At 36.1% G+C, this 20,100-nt stretch overlaps 3 protein-coding genes across 3 annotated transcripts; 1 reads left to right on the forward strand and 2 right to left on the reverse strand.

The window, feature by feature from the left end:
• The first annotated feature begins 1,091 nt into the window (after positions 1–1,091).
• Positions 1,092–4,279, forward strand: LOC112509855 (laccase-14-like). The gene is made up of 6 exons (XM_025115045.1): positions 1,092–1,209; positions 1,309–1,460; positions 1,557–1,801; positions 2,140–2,268; positions 2,588–3,538; positions 3,935–4,279. The coding sequence occupies exons 1-6, from the start codon at positions 1,117–1,119 to the stop codon at positions 4,063–4,065; spliced, it is 1,701 nt and encodes a 566-aa protein (XP_024970813.1). The 5' UTR covers positions 1,092–1,116; the 3' UTR covers positions 4,066–4,279.
• Positions 4,280–8,935: 4,656 nt separating this feature from the next.
• On the reverse strand, positions 8,936–11,251 carry LOC112510306 (putative pentatricopeptide repeat-containing protein At5g52630). Its single transcript, XM_025115670.1, has 2 exons — positions 11,084–11,251; positions 8,936–11,001 (listed from the first exon to the last, which is right to left on the reverse strand). The coding sequence occupies exon 2, from the start codon at positions 10,903–10,905 to the stop codon at positions 9,172–9,174; it is 1,734 nt and encodes a 577-aa protein (XP_024971438.1). The 5' UTR covers positions 10,906–11,001; positions 11,084–11,251; the 3' UTR covers positions 8,936–9,171.
• A 1,038-nt stretch (positions 11,252–12,289) lies between these two features.
• LOC112509737 (NAC domain-containing protein 17-like) lies at positions 12,290–16,597 on the reverse strand. The gene is made up of 3 exons (XM_025114852.1): positions 16,234–16,597; positions 13,118–14,149; positions 12,290–12,817 (listed from the first exon to the last, which is right to left on the reverse strand). Exons 1-3 carry the CDS (start codon positions 16,427–16,429, stop codon positions 12,471–12,473), a joined length of 1,575 nt encoding a protein of 524 aa, XP_024970620.1. The 5' UTR covers positions 16,430–16,597; the 3' UTR covers positions 12,290–12,470.
• Between the last annotated feature and the right edge of the window lie 3,503 nt (positions 16,598–20,100).

Below are 20,100 nucleotides of genomic sequence, written 5' to 3' on the forward strand. Positions count from 1 at the left end.
ATATATATATATATATATATCATGTTTGAATGCTTCTCCACAACAAGTAGTTTAAACTTTGAGAAAGTATGAAAAGTATGAGGACTTTTTAACCAGTAAATTAGTTTTCTAATGATCAAATAAACTAATCAATTTGTAAATTTAAAACAAAGAAAAGCATGAACATTAAAGTAGCTACTGCCCATTCTTCCATGATAGATAAGTTTTAAGTGTATAATTTCTGTTACATCTTTTACACTCGGATCATTGAGATTTTTGTTTAGATGAATCTTGTTCCAGCGCCTACATACATTCATACACACACACACACACACACATATATATACTTTGGATCATACGAGACAAGACTGTTTTCGTGAGATACGTCAGACAACATTTTTACGCTTGAAACTTCACAGCAAAACACTCTGAAGGTAATCTTCACAATGTTTTTGCTATGAAGGTTCAAATTATTTACTTTCACAATATTTTGTTGTGAAATTTCAAGTGTTAAAATGTTGTCTCACGAAAACAGATTGTAGTCACACCCAAGTCTCTCTCTCTCTATATATGTCATCTTACCAGCCGGAAACATTATAATTAATTAATCTATTAATTTCATATAAACGAGCTCAAAAACCTAACTTTTTGTTCCGACGTTTGTCAATTCCTTGGTCGTTTTCCGATCTTCACTTTAGCATTTGTACGTTTATCTTTGTTTCTCTGTAATGTTAATTATATAATCAATTCTTCAAATACAATAAATAATTAACGAATATATAATTATATATGAAGTAGGACAAAGACTTATATAATTCATCTAAGACTAGGTCGTTCATTAGTGGCCATGTTAGCTGGTGCTCTCTCTCTCTCTATATATATATATATATATACACATATATTATATATACTCCTATATCCCGACGGCCGACACACATAGGTCAAGAAAATACAAGTTGACATGTTTAGAAATCGACCTGCCAACAATTAGCAGCCTCTGTAGGTGTCTATTTAATACTATTAGTATCTATAAATACATGCACCCCATTCATGCAAGAACATAACTTAAAGAAACCAATTCTATGCATGATCTATCTAGCTAGGGTTTATAATTAATACCATCGGCCTGCACTAATTATGAAGATGAGCTTCCAAGCTCTAGGGTTTCTTCTTTCTACTCTCGCAATCATCGCCCATTCACAAGCTGCACTCCTTCAATATACGTTCGTCGTAAGTTTCCCTTTTCGATCTTGCACATACTGATCTTTTGATTTAAGTTACGATTATATGCATGAAATAACTGGTTATATGTTATAACTTTGATTTCAGGTTCAAGAAACAAACTACACCAGGCTATGCACTAGTAAGAACATCTTGACCGTTAACGGAGAATTCCCGGGTCCAACCATCACCGCTCGCAGAGGCGACACTGTCATCGTTGACGTTATCAACGGGGGCGACCACAATATCACAATTCACTGGTATATATAAATAAATATTCGAAAGAAACTGTAATATACATTGTTTTAGGGTTAGGGTTTACTGTGTAACTAAATTCAATTTTGTTAAAATTGCAGGCATGGAATTAAACAACCAAGGTACCCATGGTCGGATGGGCCGGAGTTTGTGACTCAATGCCCGATCCAACCGGGGGCCAATTTCAGCCAACAGGTGTTGCTCTCCGATGAAGAAGGCACACTATGGTGGCACGCACATAGCGACTGGTCACGTGCCACCATACACGGCCTATTCGTCATTTTACCTAGGCTCGGAACTACTTATCCTTTTACTCAACCTGATGGAGAAGTCCCTGTCGTTTTAGGTTATTAATTCACACTCTTTCTAATTTTTAGTTTCAAATGGATCCAATTTATCGTAATATTTTTCAATTTATATGAGATTTTATAGAATTAAACCATGAAACTAATTATAAAAATTCTTTTAAAACCCATTTACATTTTGTAATTAAAATAAAATGGAAGGGTTATTTTTGTTTATTTCGATACGTGCAAAATGTGTTTATTCGTCGATCCCAAAAACATTTGTTTTTAGAAAATTAAATTTGTTTTTATTTGATTTATTAATATAATCATCAATTCTTTTTCGATACTAATAAAAAATATTAATTTAAAAAGAAACTAACAAGGAGAAAAATTGCAGGTGAATGGTGGCAAAACGATATACAAACGGTGTTTGAAGAGTTCAGAGATGGCGGAGGAGATCCTGCCAACTCCGATGCACTTACCATCAACGGCCAACCAGGCGATCTTTACAATTGCTCCGCTTCAGGTAATCTTCACAGTGTTTTTGCTATGAAAGTTCGGTTTTTTTACCTTCACAACGTTTTATTGTGAAGTTTCAAACGTAAAAAATGGTCTCACGGATTTCATGTGAACCCAACCCATAAGAGAACCATCGAATCAAATGTTATTTTATACTAAGATCACGTATAAAATACATTTTATCATGACCTTGCTATGTGACTTTGTCACACGGCCTCTGCACATTTTTTTAACCGTTAATGTGTATGTAATTTGATCATTTTGTTATTTTCTTTAAATAAGTTTCTAATTTTTTTAATAAATTTTTGCATTAAATTGATTTGTAGAAACAACGAAGATAAGTGTTGATCAAGGAAAGACATATTTACTGCGAATGGTGAACGCCGCCATGAACAACCTGGCCTTCTTCGCCGTCGCCAACCACACGCTCACCGTCGTCGGAACCGACGGTGCCTACACCAAACCATTCAGATCCAATGTCATCACCATATCTCCCGGCCAAACCATAGACCTCCTGCTACAAGCTAACCAACCTCGCGACAACTACTACATGGCAGCCAAGCTGTTTAGCGGCCAAAGTAGCGCTGCATTCGATAATACCACCACCACCGCCATCGTTCAGTACACCGGAAACTTCACCCCCTCATCCTCTTCGCCGGTTTTCCCTTTTCTTCCGGTGTTCGATGATCGGAACGCATCTGCTAACTTCACCGGAAGTTTACGAAGTTTAGCCAGCGCTGAACATCCCATCGACGTTCCATTGACGATCAAAAGGACCCTTCTTTACACCCTTTCCATCAACACATTACCGTGCGCCGTCAACGCGACTTGCGAAGGACCAAATGGCCGGCGGTTGTCGGCGAGCATCAACAACATTACGTTCGCTATGCCAACAACGTCGGTTCTCGGAGCTTACTACCGAGGAATAAACGGCGTATATGGAGATGATTTTCCAGATGTTCCGCCATTGAAATTCAATTACACGGCCACTGGTTTGAACAGGTCACTGCAGACTCCAGATATTAGGACGGAGGTGACGATGTTGAAGCATAACGAGACGGTGGAGTTAGTTTTTCAGGGAACAAACTTGGTGGCCGGAATCGATCATCCGATGCACCTTCACGGGCACAGTTTTTACGTGGTGGGTTCGGGATTCGGTAACTTTAAGAGATCAAGAGACTCGCTAAATTATAATCTGGTAGACCCTCCATTGATGCAAACCATTGCAGTTGCTCAGAATGGCTGGACCGCCATTAGATTCAAGGCCGATAACCCTGGTAATTAAGCTTTAATTATATATTTTCTGCAATTTCTATTAATTATAAATTATTAATTTAATTAAAACTTAAAAAAATTATCAACTCTACAAAAAGGTTGCTTTTTTAATTAAAATATTAAAAATCATTCAAATTGTTATTTAATTCATGGGATGTTTGTATAGTATATTCTGTGTGACATAATTAATGCACCTTGGAATGTTTATTTTATAGACTTAAAACTTCACAGCAAAATACTGTGAAGAAGGTAAAATTCGGTCTTTTTTACTATCCCAACATTTGGTTGTAAAGTTTCAAGTGTAAAAATCGTGTCTCATGAAAACAGTCTTATCTCACGTGAACCCAACTCTTATTATAATTATCTTTTTTAACTTTTTTTGGTATCAATTTTTCCAGGAGTATGGTTCATGCACTGCCATTTGGAACGTCATGTGAGTTGGGGAATGGGAATGGTGTTCATAGTACGAAACGGGAAGAGCGCCAACGCTAGGGTTTTGCCCCCACCTCCCGACATGCCCCCTTGTTAAAACACTTGTTTTTGTGAATTATATGATCCGTACATGTTTCTAATTTGAAACATTTTTAGGTTTGTATTTAAGAAAACACGAGTGTTCTTCGATTTTTTTTTTTCTGAGTTCCGTTCTCAATTCTAATAATTTGGTTCATTAGTTACCAAATGTAAACCCAATTAAGCTTCTGAGTGTATTATTCTTAATAAAAGTTTGCTTCCGATCATTAAAATAGTGTTCGTCTTAATAGTTATTAAACAATTATAGGCAGTTTATCTGATCTTTATCGGGTAAACATTTATCAGTAAGAGTCATTACACTTATTTACCTTGTTTGGGAAAATTTACGACCAACAAAATAAATTATTCGTAAACATCTCTTACTTACCTAGTAAATGTCAATTGAATAAGAGTTTTTTCTCTCACTTGATAGATAAATATATCCGAGTTAACCACAAGGGTGGTGCCTGATTGGTTTGAGCTTGACTCCAAAGGTCAAAAGTACTAGGAGGTCTCAGGTTCAAATCCAAGGAGGAATAAAAATCCCCTTGTGACCACGAAGGTTCAAATGCGGTGACTCCGGACTATCTGCAAAGCAGGTGGACGCCCTGGGATTAGTCGGCTTACATAACGAATTGGATATCTCGAAGTTACGTCAACCATTTATTAGAAAGATACAATAATACATTAAATATTGACATATTGTATAAAACAAGTCTGTCATTATGTCTTTGTCTAATGGACAATATTAGTTTGTTAATTATTTTTCCGACCCTACCTTTTTTTTATTAACCTGGATATTCAACCTGCTATGCAAGCTGACTAATCCGAAGATGATCAGCTGCTTCACGGGTAGCCCGGAGTTATTGCATTTGAATCCTTGTTGCCACAAAAGAATTTTTATTCCTCCTTGGATTTGAACCTACGACCAATTCATAATTAAAATTTACATGTATTGTAATATTACAATTAAATATTTCATATTCAAATATCAACGATATCTTAAGCTTTTTGTACATAGAAGTTTGTAATGATTTTAAAAATGATAAATAACATAAAATTTGTATTAAGCAAAGTGTTAAATATGATGACATTGTAGTTATAAAATTGGAGCAAAATATAAATAGTTATAAATTTATCTGTGTGGATATATGCAAATTACAGATTGGGTCCCTCAAACGAGATGATTACAACTACAATCATTATGGTTTTGTTTTTGTTAGGGATTGAGTCTCTCATCCGAACATCTGAAACCTTAGCTCTGGTAAATCAATGATACCTATGTCCTTTTAATTTTTCTCTTGAAAGAAAATATAAATTTCTATGTAGTTATATATATATATATATATATATATATATATATGTATGTATGTATGTGTATATATATATATATGTGTGTGTGTGTATGTGTATATGTATATATGTATGTATATGTATAGATAGAGAGGGAGGGGGTAAATCATTTTGCTAACCAATGAATTGGCACTAACTTTACAAAAGTGTAACATTCTATTTTCCATCATAGCATTAGCATTTCTACCAAATATTGTGCATTACCTATTCGTAATGTCGTACCATACTTGTGAGGATGTGAACATATATACAGGCTCGTTCCTGACATTTTATGGGTCCTGGGCGAACGTAAAAACAGGGCCCACTACAAGAAACAAGACTTGTAGCAACGACTTCTGTCGTCGCTAAAAGTCTTTTTATCATCAGAAAGAGTATATACCAATATGTCGTCATTATAACTTATGGTGGAAACATGTCATCGCTAAAAGTAGCATTGTCAAAGCTCACTTTTCTTGTAGTGACTCTCGGTAAGTACGAAAAAAAAAATTCAATAAATATCTTTCATTAGTATAAAATTGAGTACAAGAAATGCTAATAATTTATTGAGAAAAGAAATCTTATTTATCTTATTATAGATATATAAGAGAATACTTAATTTTTTTCTATTAACTTGGATATCCAACCCGCTATGCGAGCTGACTAATCCCAGGCAACACCTGCTTTACAGGTAGCCCGGAGTCACCGCATTTGAACCTCCATAGCCACAAGGAGATTTTTGTTTCTTCTTGGATTTGAACCTGGGACCTCCAGGCACTTTTCACCTTTGGAGCCAAGTTCAAACCAATCAGGCACCACCCTTGTGATTACTTAAATTTACGTACTTTTTATTTAGTAATTTGAAACCAAGAGTATAAAAACTATGGTTGATAAATTTTTATAAAAAGTAAGAATATTTTTAGTTCATAACAAGAAATATGTGTTATTTTGATATAAAAAGAGAATTCGTGTGAATGAAGTAATCATGAGGGTCAATGAGAGATCAATAATAAAGAAGATTATCAAAGTTTTCTAGACAATTAGACAAATGAGGATCAATAAGAATATGAAAGAAAAGATGATTCATTGGGATCTAATAAAAATAAATAATGAATTAAACATATAATATGCAATCTCAACAAATGATTGTTTGAGTACTTAAATAAAATTTTGTAGTGCGATGGAGTCCCAATGAAAGATATATAAGTCAAACAATTGATGAAAATATTTAAATTTTGTTTTTCTACTTTTTTTGCTCAACTAAAATAAGATGTTAAGATTAAAAGTTTATGGAACATGACATATATAAGAGACATTACTAAATACATTAGTAGAAAAAAATTATTGATTAATCACAAAACTATGAAACACGTCATAAATTATAAGAACAATAGATTAATTGTCAAACAATAGTAAAATATTTTATGTAAAAGCAAAAATAGATAACAATAGTCAACAAAAACAATTAGAACAACATAACCAAAAAGCAATAGCCAATAGAAGCAGAAATTGATAAAAATATCCAACAAAAATATATAGCAATAACAAACACATGATCTTAATGTTGAATTGTTGAAGCACGAAAACAGTCAATCACATAGAGATAACAATAACCAATATCATTGGACCTTGTTGAAGATAAAAAAAATTAGAGGGATAATAAACAGTAGCATATAATGAATGACCAGTTAATTTTTTTATTTTATTCTCTAATATAATTAGTTGAAATATTTTTGGACCCTTATTATGTATTAATTTTTTTTGCTTCTTATTATATGTTACAACTTTTTGGGTTTTTTTATTTCATTAAATTCTTTTAGACTACTATTGTATTTTTTTAAAGGAAAAAATTTGGGCCCCTGATATTTTTGGGCCCTGGGCGTGCGCCCGTGTCGCCCTCCCCAGGGACGGCCCTATATATATATATATATATTAAGAGAGAGAGAGAGGAGATTTACTTTGCAAACCATGTTATTTATACAAATCTCATTCAACCAATCATAATTTTTTATTTTGTTCATTTTTTTGTAATTATGAGAGGTTGATTAATCATTTTTATTGTGAAGGGTGTTAATCATGGATATTATCATCTTCATTATTTTAATTTTAGAGAAATACATGAAACAATTTTATTAAAATTTCATTAAGTATTATATGACACAATTTCATAGTCATATATGAAACAACTTTATCAAGAAAAGTATTATATGAAACAATTTGACAAGATTAAACAATGAAATCAACGGATGAGGGTGGTTTGCACGGTTTGTATAAATTGGGTGGTTTGAATTTGATCACTCCTCTATATATATAAATATGTGTGTGTGTGTGTGTGTTTTCACATCTCACAGTATTTGAAACGAAAAATGGGTATTAGGACCGTGTAAATTAACTACTACTTACAAACATAAACCAAATATAGAGATACAAAATCTATTGAGTACTATATTGGTTTAATCTTCTGTCCCAAACTTTATCAACCAATAATATTGCCTATCAATAGTTACCTTTATTACCACCTTCAGTAATACCATCTGATCCTGATCGTGATCCTGAGATAAACGTCGACAAAGAAAACAAATTATATTTCACGCGCTGTGAATTCAAGAGTTTACATAATACAACATTCATTTAATTCGAAAGATTCCATTAAAATCAAACTCATTCAAATCAATATAGTCACACTAAGGAGCCGTTTACCAAACGCTTACCCGGGTAAGCACTTACCAAGTCACATTACCTTACCGGATGAATATGGTATGAACCAAGAATCTTACCCGGTATGAGCAAGACAAGGACCAAAAGTCTTACCCGGTAAGTGAGGACAACGACTCTTACCACGGTAACCGCTTACCAGGTAAATTGATGCATACGATACTATTTTGATAGACTAAAATCTTACCCGGTAAATAAATGATAGTGTTAAATTTTATCGGTAAGCACTTACCGGGTAAGTGTTTGGTAAACGACCCCTAAATAAAATATTTAGACAACCCTTTTAACTTTCCAACCCGTTAAGAAACACCCCAAACAGATTCAAGACCAGTTTTACACAAATATTTGAAGATTGATTATCTATTTCCGTCATAAAGCAAGCCAGCTCTATTAAACTCGATTTTTGACCTATTTACAACCCAAACTACCTCATAATTAAAACATATCGATTGGGGAAGACAGTTCAATGGTTTCAGAAATATATTACCCGTCCAAATCCGAGTTACGAGTGATTTATTACGATTTTCAGCAAAAACCAAAACAACAATTTCGACCAAATCACTTAAAGGTCTAAGTCATTACTAATCTCCACACATATTTTACTTATTCCAATCTAGGTATACAGTTTCAACATTTTTTTTATTAACCTGGATATCCAACCCGCTATGCGAGCCGACTAATCCCAGGACGACCACCTGCTTTGCAGATAACCCGGAATCACCGCATTTGAACCTCCGTGGCCACAAGGAGGATTTTTACTCCCTCTTGGATTTAAACCTGGGACCTCCAGATACTTTTGATCTTTGAAGCCAAACTCAAACCAATCAGGCAGTACCCTTGTGGTTGGTAGTTTCAACATTGAACTCCCAACTAAAGAATTCATAGTAAAACTTTACCCAACTTCATACCAAAACATCATGTATAAACTCAAGATTACTGGTAAACTCAACACTCTTAACTTACTTTAATTACCAGTAAGATTGTAGTCCATCAAAATGTTATGATAGCGTACAACACTTTACCTTATCATTGCTCTTACCGGGTAAAATTATCGGCCTTTGTTAATCCGAAAAGACAAAGATCACCAATGATCTCCACAGTTACAACCACCATCCGAAAACCTATGGTATCTATTAACATCCCTAACAATAATCACTCGTTCAACCACTCGGCTAATATACTTGAACGCCTCATGACAATCCTTACAGATCCTTAGATTCTTCACGATCCTCACCGTCTTCCCCGGTGGTGCCGCCCCGGAAACCAGTCCGAACGCCACAGCCAATTTCTCGCTATGATGCCAAAGTGCTTCCCTTTTCTCCCCTTTCCCTACTTCATGCAGCATTTCATCCCAAACGGGCACGTACCCTAACTTCGATATCTTCTCCATTAACTCGGCTAATTTCGCGTAGATTTCCTCTGTTTTTTCATGTCGACGATCTCCGGCCAAAAAGACGTGAACTTGCCCACAAACTTCTATCCAACTCAACCCACCTTCCTTTTTCACCCTCCTATCTTTCATCAACTTCCTCACTTCTTGCACGTCCTCCAACTTTCCAGCACCAGAAAAGGCATTTGCAGCAATCACATAAGCCGAATCGTCTTGTGGGTCGAGTTCCTGTAACTTTTGACTCATTTCCTTGGCCATTTCAATGTTACCATGATGTGCACTGGTCGACAGCAACGCCCGCCATATTGCAGCATCGGGTTTATGAATTGGCATTGTGAAAGCAATCTTCTTTGCTTCCTCTAATTTCCCGGCTCTACCCAATGCACCCACCAAACATGTGTAGTGCTCGATCCATGGTTCCAATTTGTACTCTAATTCCATCTTCCTAAACCATCGTTCTGTCTCATCAGCCAAACCCGCGTTGCAGAAAGCTGTCATGACGGATAAAAAACTATATTGATCGGGTACGAGACCTCGATACTCCATTATTGAAAATAGTTCGGTTACTGAATCTTTGTCCCCTTGTTGTGCATAGCTCGACAACATTGCATTCCATCCTATAAGATTTAAGATCGATAGAAGTTGATCAAACACCAAACGTCCCTCGTCTACCATCCCACATTTCCCGTACCCATCTACCAAAGCCGTCCCCACAATCACATTTGAATCAAGCCCGTTAACAATCGAATGGGCATGAACCACCCTACATTGTTCTAAAGAAGCTAGTTCCGCAGATGCACGCAATGCAGCAGACACGCTATAGTCTGTAGACCCAAACCCACAAGCTCTCATTTCAGAAAAGTAAGACAAAGCATCGATAGGTTTCGAGTTCTGGGCAAGCCCAACAATAACAGAGGAAAAACAAACAGCGTCTCTGTGAGGAATTTCATCGAACACCTTTTGGGCATTGGTAGGGAGCTGAGTTTTCGAGTAAAAATGGATGAGGGCAGAGGCCGAAAAGGGTTCGCTGGCAAGGGAAAGTTTGGTAGATAGAGCATGAAGCTGGAGACCAAAAGAAAGAGAAGGGAGAGAAGCACAGGTTTTGAGAACGATTGCTATGGTACGCTGGTTGGGAAGAATGGGGTGGCGGAGCATAGAGACAAAGTAACTAAGGCCGAAGTGAGTGTTGGAGTGGCCGGAGATGAGGGATGTCCATGAAACCACATTGGGTGATGGGATTTGTTGGAAGACATGGACGGCCTCAGCCACGAGATGGGATTTGAAGTAAAGGGTTATGAGATTATTGAGCTGAAAGCGATACTGCGAAGCGCCAGCCGTATTGGTTTTGATGACTCGAGCATGTATGCGGCGAGGATCCAGTTCCATAAAAAATATGAAGCTTAAACTTTCTGCAACTTGTACCATAAAACTTGAAAGAATACCCGTGCTTACTTAATAGGCCACACGATCATCTATTAACGAGCAATTGAAGCTGCATTTGTCCATTCTTGGTGGCCGTTTCTACATTCAGGGATAGTAAAGTTCAGTAAAAACTCATGATAATAAATTAGATTTCTAATTTCCAGAATACCATAGCTCCAACTTCCATATCAATGGTGTGAAGATTGCAATAACAAACGAATTGTAGATAAGGAAGATGGATTCAATTTGTAAGTGGGTAAACTTGCATTCCTGTAACATTTTGGTTCTCAACCATAAATATATACGCACATAATCCACCAGCAATGACATATGCATACCTGAAAATGCCAAAAGAGGCGATGTCAGTTCGAGACTTGAGAGGATGAGGCCTAAATCGGCAGCAGAGGCGGTGAGTATTGTAACAGCAGCAGGGCGGTCGCCGGTCGGCAGCAAAAGGATGATCGGGTCCACTGGGCCGCAGACCGGAGTATTTAGCAATTAGTATCGTTATTCGTGAATCGATTTCAGACTAATGGGCTTTAAAAATTTTACAAGGTTGAGGGTGGGCCTCTGTTTTACGGAGGGCCCATAAATGCTACCTCCCTTTGTCTTTTTCAGATTAACATGAAAAATATTTAAATTCTTTTTCAGTACCAGTAATGATAAGGATCGAAAGTTTTACTCAATAATACAAATTTAATTATCACTCATGAGTCGTTTATCAAACGCTTATTCAGATAAGTATTTATCAAGTTACATTATTTTACCGGATGAATATGGTATGGACCAACAATCTTAACCGGTAAGAGTGAGGCAATGACCAAGAGTCTTTACCCGTTAAGTTAAGGTGACGAATTTTATCACGGTTAGTGCTTACAAGATAAATTGTTGTATACGATATGTTGTGGTGGACTAAAATTTTACTCAGTAAGTAATAGTGTTAATTTTATCAATAAACGCTTACCGAGTAAGTTTTTGGTAAACGGTTCTTCAATTGAAAGGATGGTTTATGCGTAGTAAATAGGCAAATCCACCAACATTCTTGACCATCCTTTCCCTTCACAATTGTTGTTCAAGAAAACATATCCTACTCTTGTTGTAACCCCCAAACATGCCATCCATTATCTCAGTTCAAACCAGCCCTTCACCTCCCTGTCCATAACTGCTCGGCGTGTTCTTAGACCTGGCTTTTGCCGATCCATTGACCACCTTATTGATCACCTCTACGCAGAACAGGACATGACAGTACAAAAGCGAAAGCAAAAACTTGTCCCATGTTTTGAGCGACATTAGATTGGGACAGTCCTGGTCCTTAGTCGGACAAAATGTAATTTTTTTCTCTCTCGTCACAATTGGGGAACAAAGACAGAAGGATAGGCAAGATTGGTGAATTACTAAACTACCCATATTAAATTAAAACCTAAAAACCTTGCACAATTCCTTCATCTGCATGCCTAACTAGCACTCGTTCGGTCCTATCCCGTCCAGCAACCTAAAACTAGGCTTCCAGATACAGAGATGATCTCTTTTGGCTTCTATACACAGCTTTTCAACTTTCTACACAATCATCACAATACACATCTTCCAAGTAACTTGATTGAAGTCCCTAAAAGTACACAAAATATGGCAAGCACTACTCCAAGAACAGAAATAAAAGCAATATCCCTGATCGATCTCGATGACCGCTCTACCCTTCTAGTAGCGGCATTAGCTTTGCTGATCCTACTAAAGCTAGGCATCCGTTCAAACGCCTTGTTCACAAGAGCACTGCTCTCCAAGGCTGAAGCTGGACTGCTCGGTACTGACTCAACAAAAGCCCATAAAGCAGAAGAAAACCATGATTCTGTACCATCACCTTCTCCACATTGATTCACACCAGAATTGGGATTTCCAGACTTCCCATCAGTTATTACACCTAGAAAAATCAGAACAAAAAACAAAAAGAAACTTGCATATCAGCTAACAATTTAGGCGATACCACATTGATATCAATGGAGCTCTTGAAGCTGTGGCTCAAACTCCCCTCTTCCCAGATGGGCTCGAGAGTTCTGGCCAATTTTCAATTTGATCAAGAGCCCGAATGTTAAGACAGTAAACATCATAATCTAAATGGCTTCAAGTCGAAACCCTATTTACATGTCAATGACTACATCACATCACAACCCCCATTTTTGTCAAAATGTGTCTGCTCCAAAGAATGGAGCAAATACAGTACCTGAAGGAGCAGAACTAGCGAAATCAGTTGCTTGTGCACCCATGAAATCATCAGAACCCATTTGAAACTCGGTGTTTATAGCTTCACTTCCAATAGCATTTGAATATGAATGCATACCAGAGTTTTCCATTCCATAGTCAAGATTACTCATATAACATGGCTGTTGAATTTGTTGACTTTCAAACGGATTCATCTCGTTGATCCCAGTTGAATCGTTGTAGAAATCAAACTCACAAAACCCATCAAAATCAGCAAACTGCAGATTGTCAAGCAACAGCGGCTCAGAGTTCCGGAAAGCAGGTTGTGGAGTGATTAGATCATCCATTTCAAGAAAATCATCAGTGACCACCAAAGGCTGCAGCTCCTCCACAGTAGTAATCTCAGATGGTTTATTTGCTGACTGAGCCAAATCAGAACTTGGCTGAACATCCAATAGCTTCTCTCTTGGACCCATGGCTATACTCTTGTCAACTTGGCTTGAAGAACAAGCCAACAAAGTATTTTGACTTTCTTTCTCACCATTGATCGGATTAATCTGAGCCAGTGGTGGAACAATATCAGGTTCGACCATGATACCACTCTTTAGTTTAGGCTCATTGACCAAATTGCTGATGGTCTGCACCAAAAGTGCATCACCTTCCAAATAATCATAATCATCAGCCCATTCTTCTTCTACAAAGGGAGCACCATACTGTTCGCCGTTCTTGGGTCCAGGCCCACTTTTCTTAAATACTTTGTACAGAGCAAAGTATTCTTGAGCGTACTTGCATCTCTTGAGCTCCTCCTCGTCAAGGGTATACTCGTGCATCACCCAATCGGTGCGTTTACCAGAGGCTGCACGCCCTTGGTAATAGACAAGAGTTTTCTTGATCCCAACGGAACGTGAGTTGCATTTAATTATGCGGTCCTTTCCGGTTGCTTTCCAATAGCCACGCACAGTAGCCCTGTTTGATCTTCCTCCGTTGGGATACTTCCTATCCCGGGGGCTAAAAAAGAACCATTGCCTGTCACCGGTATTCCATTTAGATTGACCTATATTCCAAATTTAGAAGACATTGGTTAGCATTAATCATTCAATGGTAGTGTCGTCAAGGTTCAAAATGGCGTGAGACATGGCATGGAGGCAAGGTCGAACCTTACACACCACGGCGAGGATGTGGCGTTTTTCAAGGCGTGACATAAGGCGGCAAATTTGTATGTCCTATATAGAATTATATATATACACATATATGTTTTCTATATATCATTTAATCAGATAATGATACTAAAAAATCCACATTCATATTAAAAGAAGAAAAATCATATAGATTATTATTATAAAAGTGTCCTTGATTAAATATTCAAAACAGAACTTAGAAAGGTAAGTTTACAACTTCGTTTTAATTAATGAGTCCATGACGTTTATGAATTTGTGAAACTGTGAGTCATGTGATTAGATAAATCTATAAAAGTTGTAAAAGCTAAGCTAGAAGTGTAAAAACACAAAAGCTAAAAAAATATAAACTAAAAAAATTATTTCTTTTAAAAAAAGTGATGTCTTGTAAAAAACGTGCGCCAAGGTGCGAGGCACGCCTTACAGAGACGCTATGGGCCTTTCGTAACGGCACAAACGCATCTTGAGCCATATCCGCCATGGCGGGCCTTTTTGAACATCGGGTATCGTACAAATATATTAAATCACCAGCAAATGCTCAAATAAAACAGAAATACAATAACCATCATTTTTCAACGTAATTTGATTACGGATAAAGGAGTATAAAGTTTTTGTAACCATCATGCTTAACTATTTGTTTTCAAACGATTTTTATACTCCATAAAAACTTTAATGAAAAACATTATACCTGCAAAACCGTACATTTTTGTCCTCAATCTAACCACAGTTGAGTTTAGGTAACCCAATTAGATTATATTTTACTTCTTTAACCATCATACTTGGCATTTGTTCTCAAATAAACACCATACTTATAGTATACTCAAGAAACTATTAAACCTTTTCCCAAAATAATTTGTTTTGAATTGTTATTTGAGAAATTGTGAACCTTTTTACCTGTCTTAATTTTGAATATTGTTTCCCTTGTCACATTTGAATACCTTTGACCAAATATTTTGTATATTTCTGCCAAAATTGTGCTTTAACGCTAGTGTAGCAAATCATATTTAACAAATTGCATTAAAAAGATCGTGACACTTTTGACAAATTTTAAGGGGTTGTTTGTTTACCTCTTAATAGTTTTATTAAGAGGCAACTTCTGAATTGTTAAGAGATGAACCTTGTTTGGCAAAAAAAAAAAGTCCGCCTCTTAATGGTTCTAAAAACCCTCCGAATGATTTTGTATCATGGGCCTTCTTTAACCATTATGTGCCCTAATTTTATTGTAAACAACTACCAAACAATTATATTTCATTTTACACTATATCATGAGAGCCTCTTAATCATTCAGACCACTTAATCATTATGTACCAAACCATTCAGCAACTACCAAACATCCCCTAAGTTTTTTGCACCAATAGCATTTGACATTTGTGGGCATTCTTGCCAACTACAGTTTGCACCAAAAGATTTAGGCGAAAGTGTTCACAATTTCTCAAGTACAATGTTTTTAGTATTTCTACATGGCGATGGTTATCTTGAAAATGAAAAGGCTAACATGATGGTTAAAAGGGAGAGCATAATCCATTTGTTAACTAAGTTCAACCAAGGGAAAATAATGTCAAAATTTTACAAGTGTTTTTTTGGGGGATTTTACAACGTATAATGATCACTATTACTAGCATAATCCACTCGAATACAATTCAACAAGGCCCAATGGAGTTGGATTTCACTAAAGAGAATTAATTCTTTGTCTTGTTAACAATTTACTAAGAGTTCTGCTAAGAATCACATGACTGATTCAACCTCCGGATGACCCAAACATCTACATAATCAATCGATTAAGCCATACCCATACATAAAGCAGCGATCAAAACCCACCAAGTGATTAACCATCCCACAAATGGAAACAGAAACATAACCCAGTAATCAAACAAACAAAAATCAGTTCACGATCTTAATAAACAGTTAAAGATGAGTAAAAAAAACTAACAAAGTGAAAGTGTGTAGGCATGTATGTACGTACCAGGCAACTCTTCCGGATCCCACTTGTAAACATCGACTTCGCCGATAATATCAAGCTTGAGCGGTCGACCGCAGATCTTTCGTTTCAGATAATAAAGAATCAGCTCCTCATCAGTAGGATGAAACCGAAAACCAGGAGGAAAGAATTTTTCCCGGGAAGACGATGATGACTTGGAAATGATCGACTCAGAACCCATGAATCGGGGGATTAAAGTATTGAATAAACTAGTGTTGAGATTGATTGAAATTGGGTTTCGATTTTGGAAAGAGGGATTGAAATCGAAACCCTAGGTTATTTGAGAGATGGGTGGGAGGAAGGAGGCGTGATGGAGAAGTATCCAAGACCCAAATGGGTGGACTCGAATGAGATTTGGTGTCTTGGCAGTTGGCATTTCCATTTAAACAAGCGAATTTTCCGATAATAATTAGAGTAAATTACGGATTTGGTGTCAATGATTTTAAGTTTGTCTTAGATATGGTCCTTGTAGTTATCTATACTATATTATAAAGTATTTGATAAAACTCTTAAAATCCATTTTTTATACTTAAATTACTGTTTATTAATGTATGTTACTTAAAATTCAAGATTACAAGTAGATTGTATGTAAATACAACTTATTGAAATTTCATATCTGAATTTGTATACCTTCCCCCTTTACCACCACACCCAAGCCCTCACCTAACCTTCAACATCCCCTTCCGCCAACTAAATGTTTCTTTGAACCCCCACCTCACCTCTTACAACCCAACACCTATGACGACCCAAGCGTTCACCTCACCTTCAACATTCACCAACCAACTATTTCTTCAACTCCAACCTCACCTCAATTCGTACTCTATCAAAGAAATCAGGAAAAACCCGATTATAAATATGAACAACCAATCAAAGGACCCTTCGATGTCCCTATATCTTTGTCTGTTTCCAATCCTTCTACTCAAATAACTTGATTTTTATGTGTGTTAGGCTTTTGATTTTGAGTTTTGGTGACTAGAGATAGAGGTCGAAGAGGGAGGCCACCAGATCGATGGTGAGAATGGATTCAAATTACTTGGATTTTGGTGATGATGAGATACAGGTCGAGTATGGAATATGGAAGAAAGGTTCAAATACCGACAACTACTAGAGGGATATGAGTTGCCATGGTCAGGTAAAGGGAAAGAGAAGGGAGAGGGGGTGGATGATCATCAGATATGTGGTTGTTGCCGGTGATGGAAGATTAAGGGTAGGATAGGTGGTTTAATATTATAAAAGACAAAAAGAGAAACTTATAAAACAAAAGAAAGAAAAAAGGACAATAGAGAATAACTAAAAAAAATGAAAATGCACCTCACTTAACGGAGGCTCTTTTATGGTTATTACTTGCAGGGACCAAAATTTACGAAAATATAAACTTTGGGGGCTATTTTGAAATAAAAAGAATCCGAAGACCAAGTCCAAGTCCAAGTCCAAGACAATTTTAAAACTATGAAGACAAATCTAATTACTCTAGAAAATAAAATTAGGATTAAATAGTGGAATTTGACCATATATACATGATCAAACATAATCAAACCAAAATATAGAGAAAAGAAGATCAAAATTTCCCAAGCATGAATACATGATCAACCCAATTACGAACAAAAATGTTTTAAATTACAATCTCAAAATAAACTAGAGTTTAGACATAATCCAACTAACATCATGATTCATGACAGACAAATAATCTAGAGTACTGACTCGAAACTGAAAACTCCCAAACGGCTAAACTCGTCAACCCAAGCTTTCACTTTCCTTAGCTTCCTAAAAAATAAAATGTATGTAAAAGACTAAATAAATAAATATACCATAATCATAGTCAATAATATTGTAGTTACCCCTTCCATGCCATAATCATGCTCAATAGTACGAATATGTTTCGGTCTCATCGGAACAAGTTTCTATAAACAACACAATATAGTATCAATAAGAAAATAATTAAAATATATAACTAAAACAAATATAAGGTTACCTCGTGTTTCATTCAATAGCCAACTTTGAGCATACATTAGAGCCTCAAATGTTTTTGGATGAAGTCGACTACGATGTGGAGTTACCAATCTTCCACCGAAACTGAATGCAGAATCTGAGGCAACAGTAGAAATAGGAACAAATAATATATCTCTAGTTATCCTTTGAAGTGTCGGGTATCTAAACTCATTTGTCTTCCACCAAAGTTGCAAATCAAGCTCCATGTCTTTAGGCAAAAGTTTCTCTTACAAGAAATTATCCAACTCTGATGTAATACCTGAATCATCATGTTGGTTGGCAATTGAAGCAATGTTTGGTAAGAGTTTTCTAATATCAACTCGATGACTTTGCTAAAGCCCCTGAACTTAAAGAAGACAAACCACTAACACCTTCGTTGTTTCTTACGTCTGGATCACTAAATTCATATTCTTGAAACAAAGTGTAGACCAATTTCTTGAGCTTTTCAAGTTCAATCGCCGATTTGTCTTATCCGTACAACACATAAAAAAGTAACTCCATAAACTTCAATTTATACCGAGGATCTAAAACCGCTGCCATTCCCATAATCCCATGTATAACAGACCAATACTTGTCAAACTTTAAGAACATCTTTTTAGCCATGTTTCTAATAACTTCACTAGGAGAACATGACCAATTGACCAGATAATATCTAATTTCACATACCGATGAAAAAAATACATTTGTAGTGGGATACTTTGAACCATAAAACATTACCGTTACCTAAAATTGCCAAAAAAAACAAAAAACAAAAACTAAGGTTACCTCATATCAACAACACAAAAATAAAGTTTAAATAAAAATTAGAGTTACCTCATAAAATAATTGCAATCTATCACAAATCTTTTTAGCAAACTCCCAACCCCGTTGCGTTGGCAAACTTTTATACTGAGACCCTCATTGGTCTAAGCATTGAAAGACGTATTTGTAAACTATAGCATCACTAATCATCAAACAAGTAGAGTTTCATTGAGTCTTGCAATCAAGTGCCAATTTTTTGGTGGATGATATTTCCAATTGGAGAGCTGCTTCCTCAAACTTTTGATCTTTTTTTGGCAATGCAGTCCAAAAGGTCACACTATCTTTAATCCCTTCAATCCCTTCCCAAAAAATAATCAATCCATCTTGAACTATAAAATTGAGAACGTGCGCACAACATCGCATGTGGAACAACCTCCCACCTATCATAAGTGAACTCATAGGAAGCTTGTCTAACAATATGTTGATTATTGCATCATTTCTGGTGCAATTATCAACAATTAGCATGGACAGTTTCCTATCAAGATTCCAATCCAATAAAAAATCATAAAGTACATCCGTAAGAACTTCAGATGTATGTGGATAAGGCACATAAATAAACCTGGTTCAACATTTGATACGTTAATAAAATTGAAAATAATTGAAAATAATCTCAACAAATTAACTTTAAATAATGTAGATAGTAAAGATATACCTTATGATCCGACTTTGCATATTCCAATTTTGATCAACAAAGTGAGCAGTGATCGCCATAAATTCCTTTTTTTATTTATTGTTAGTCGTCCAGATATCAGTAGTAATTGTTATCCTACTGGTGTTCTTCTCTAACAGCTTCAATGTCCTTTGTTTTTCAAAATCATAAATCTTTAGTATGTCACTTTTAATGGTGTTTTGAGACGGAACCTTAAACAAAGGTTGAAGACCTCCCACAATTTTTCTGAACCCATGATGTTCTACTATTGAAAGTGGATATTCGTGTATGATTATCATCTCCGCGAGATTTCTTTTTGATCTATCTACATTAAAAGTATAATTAGAAACATATGATGAAGAACTATCAACATTATTTTGCTACCCTACTAAGATATGTTGGTGTATATCTCG

Source organism: Cynara cardunculus (genome assembly GCF_001531365.2).
Source record: "Cynara cardunculus var. scolymus isolate 2C chromosome LG 3, CcrdV1, whole genome shotgun sequence".
Lineage (NCBI taxonomy): Eukaryota > Viridiplantae > Streptophyta > Magnoliopsida > Asterales > Asteraceae > Cynara > Cynara cardunculus.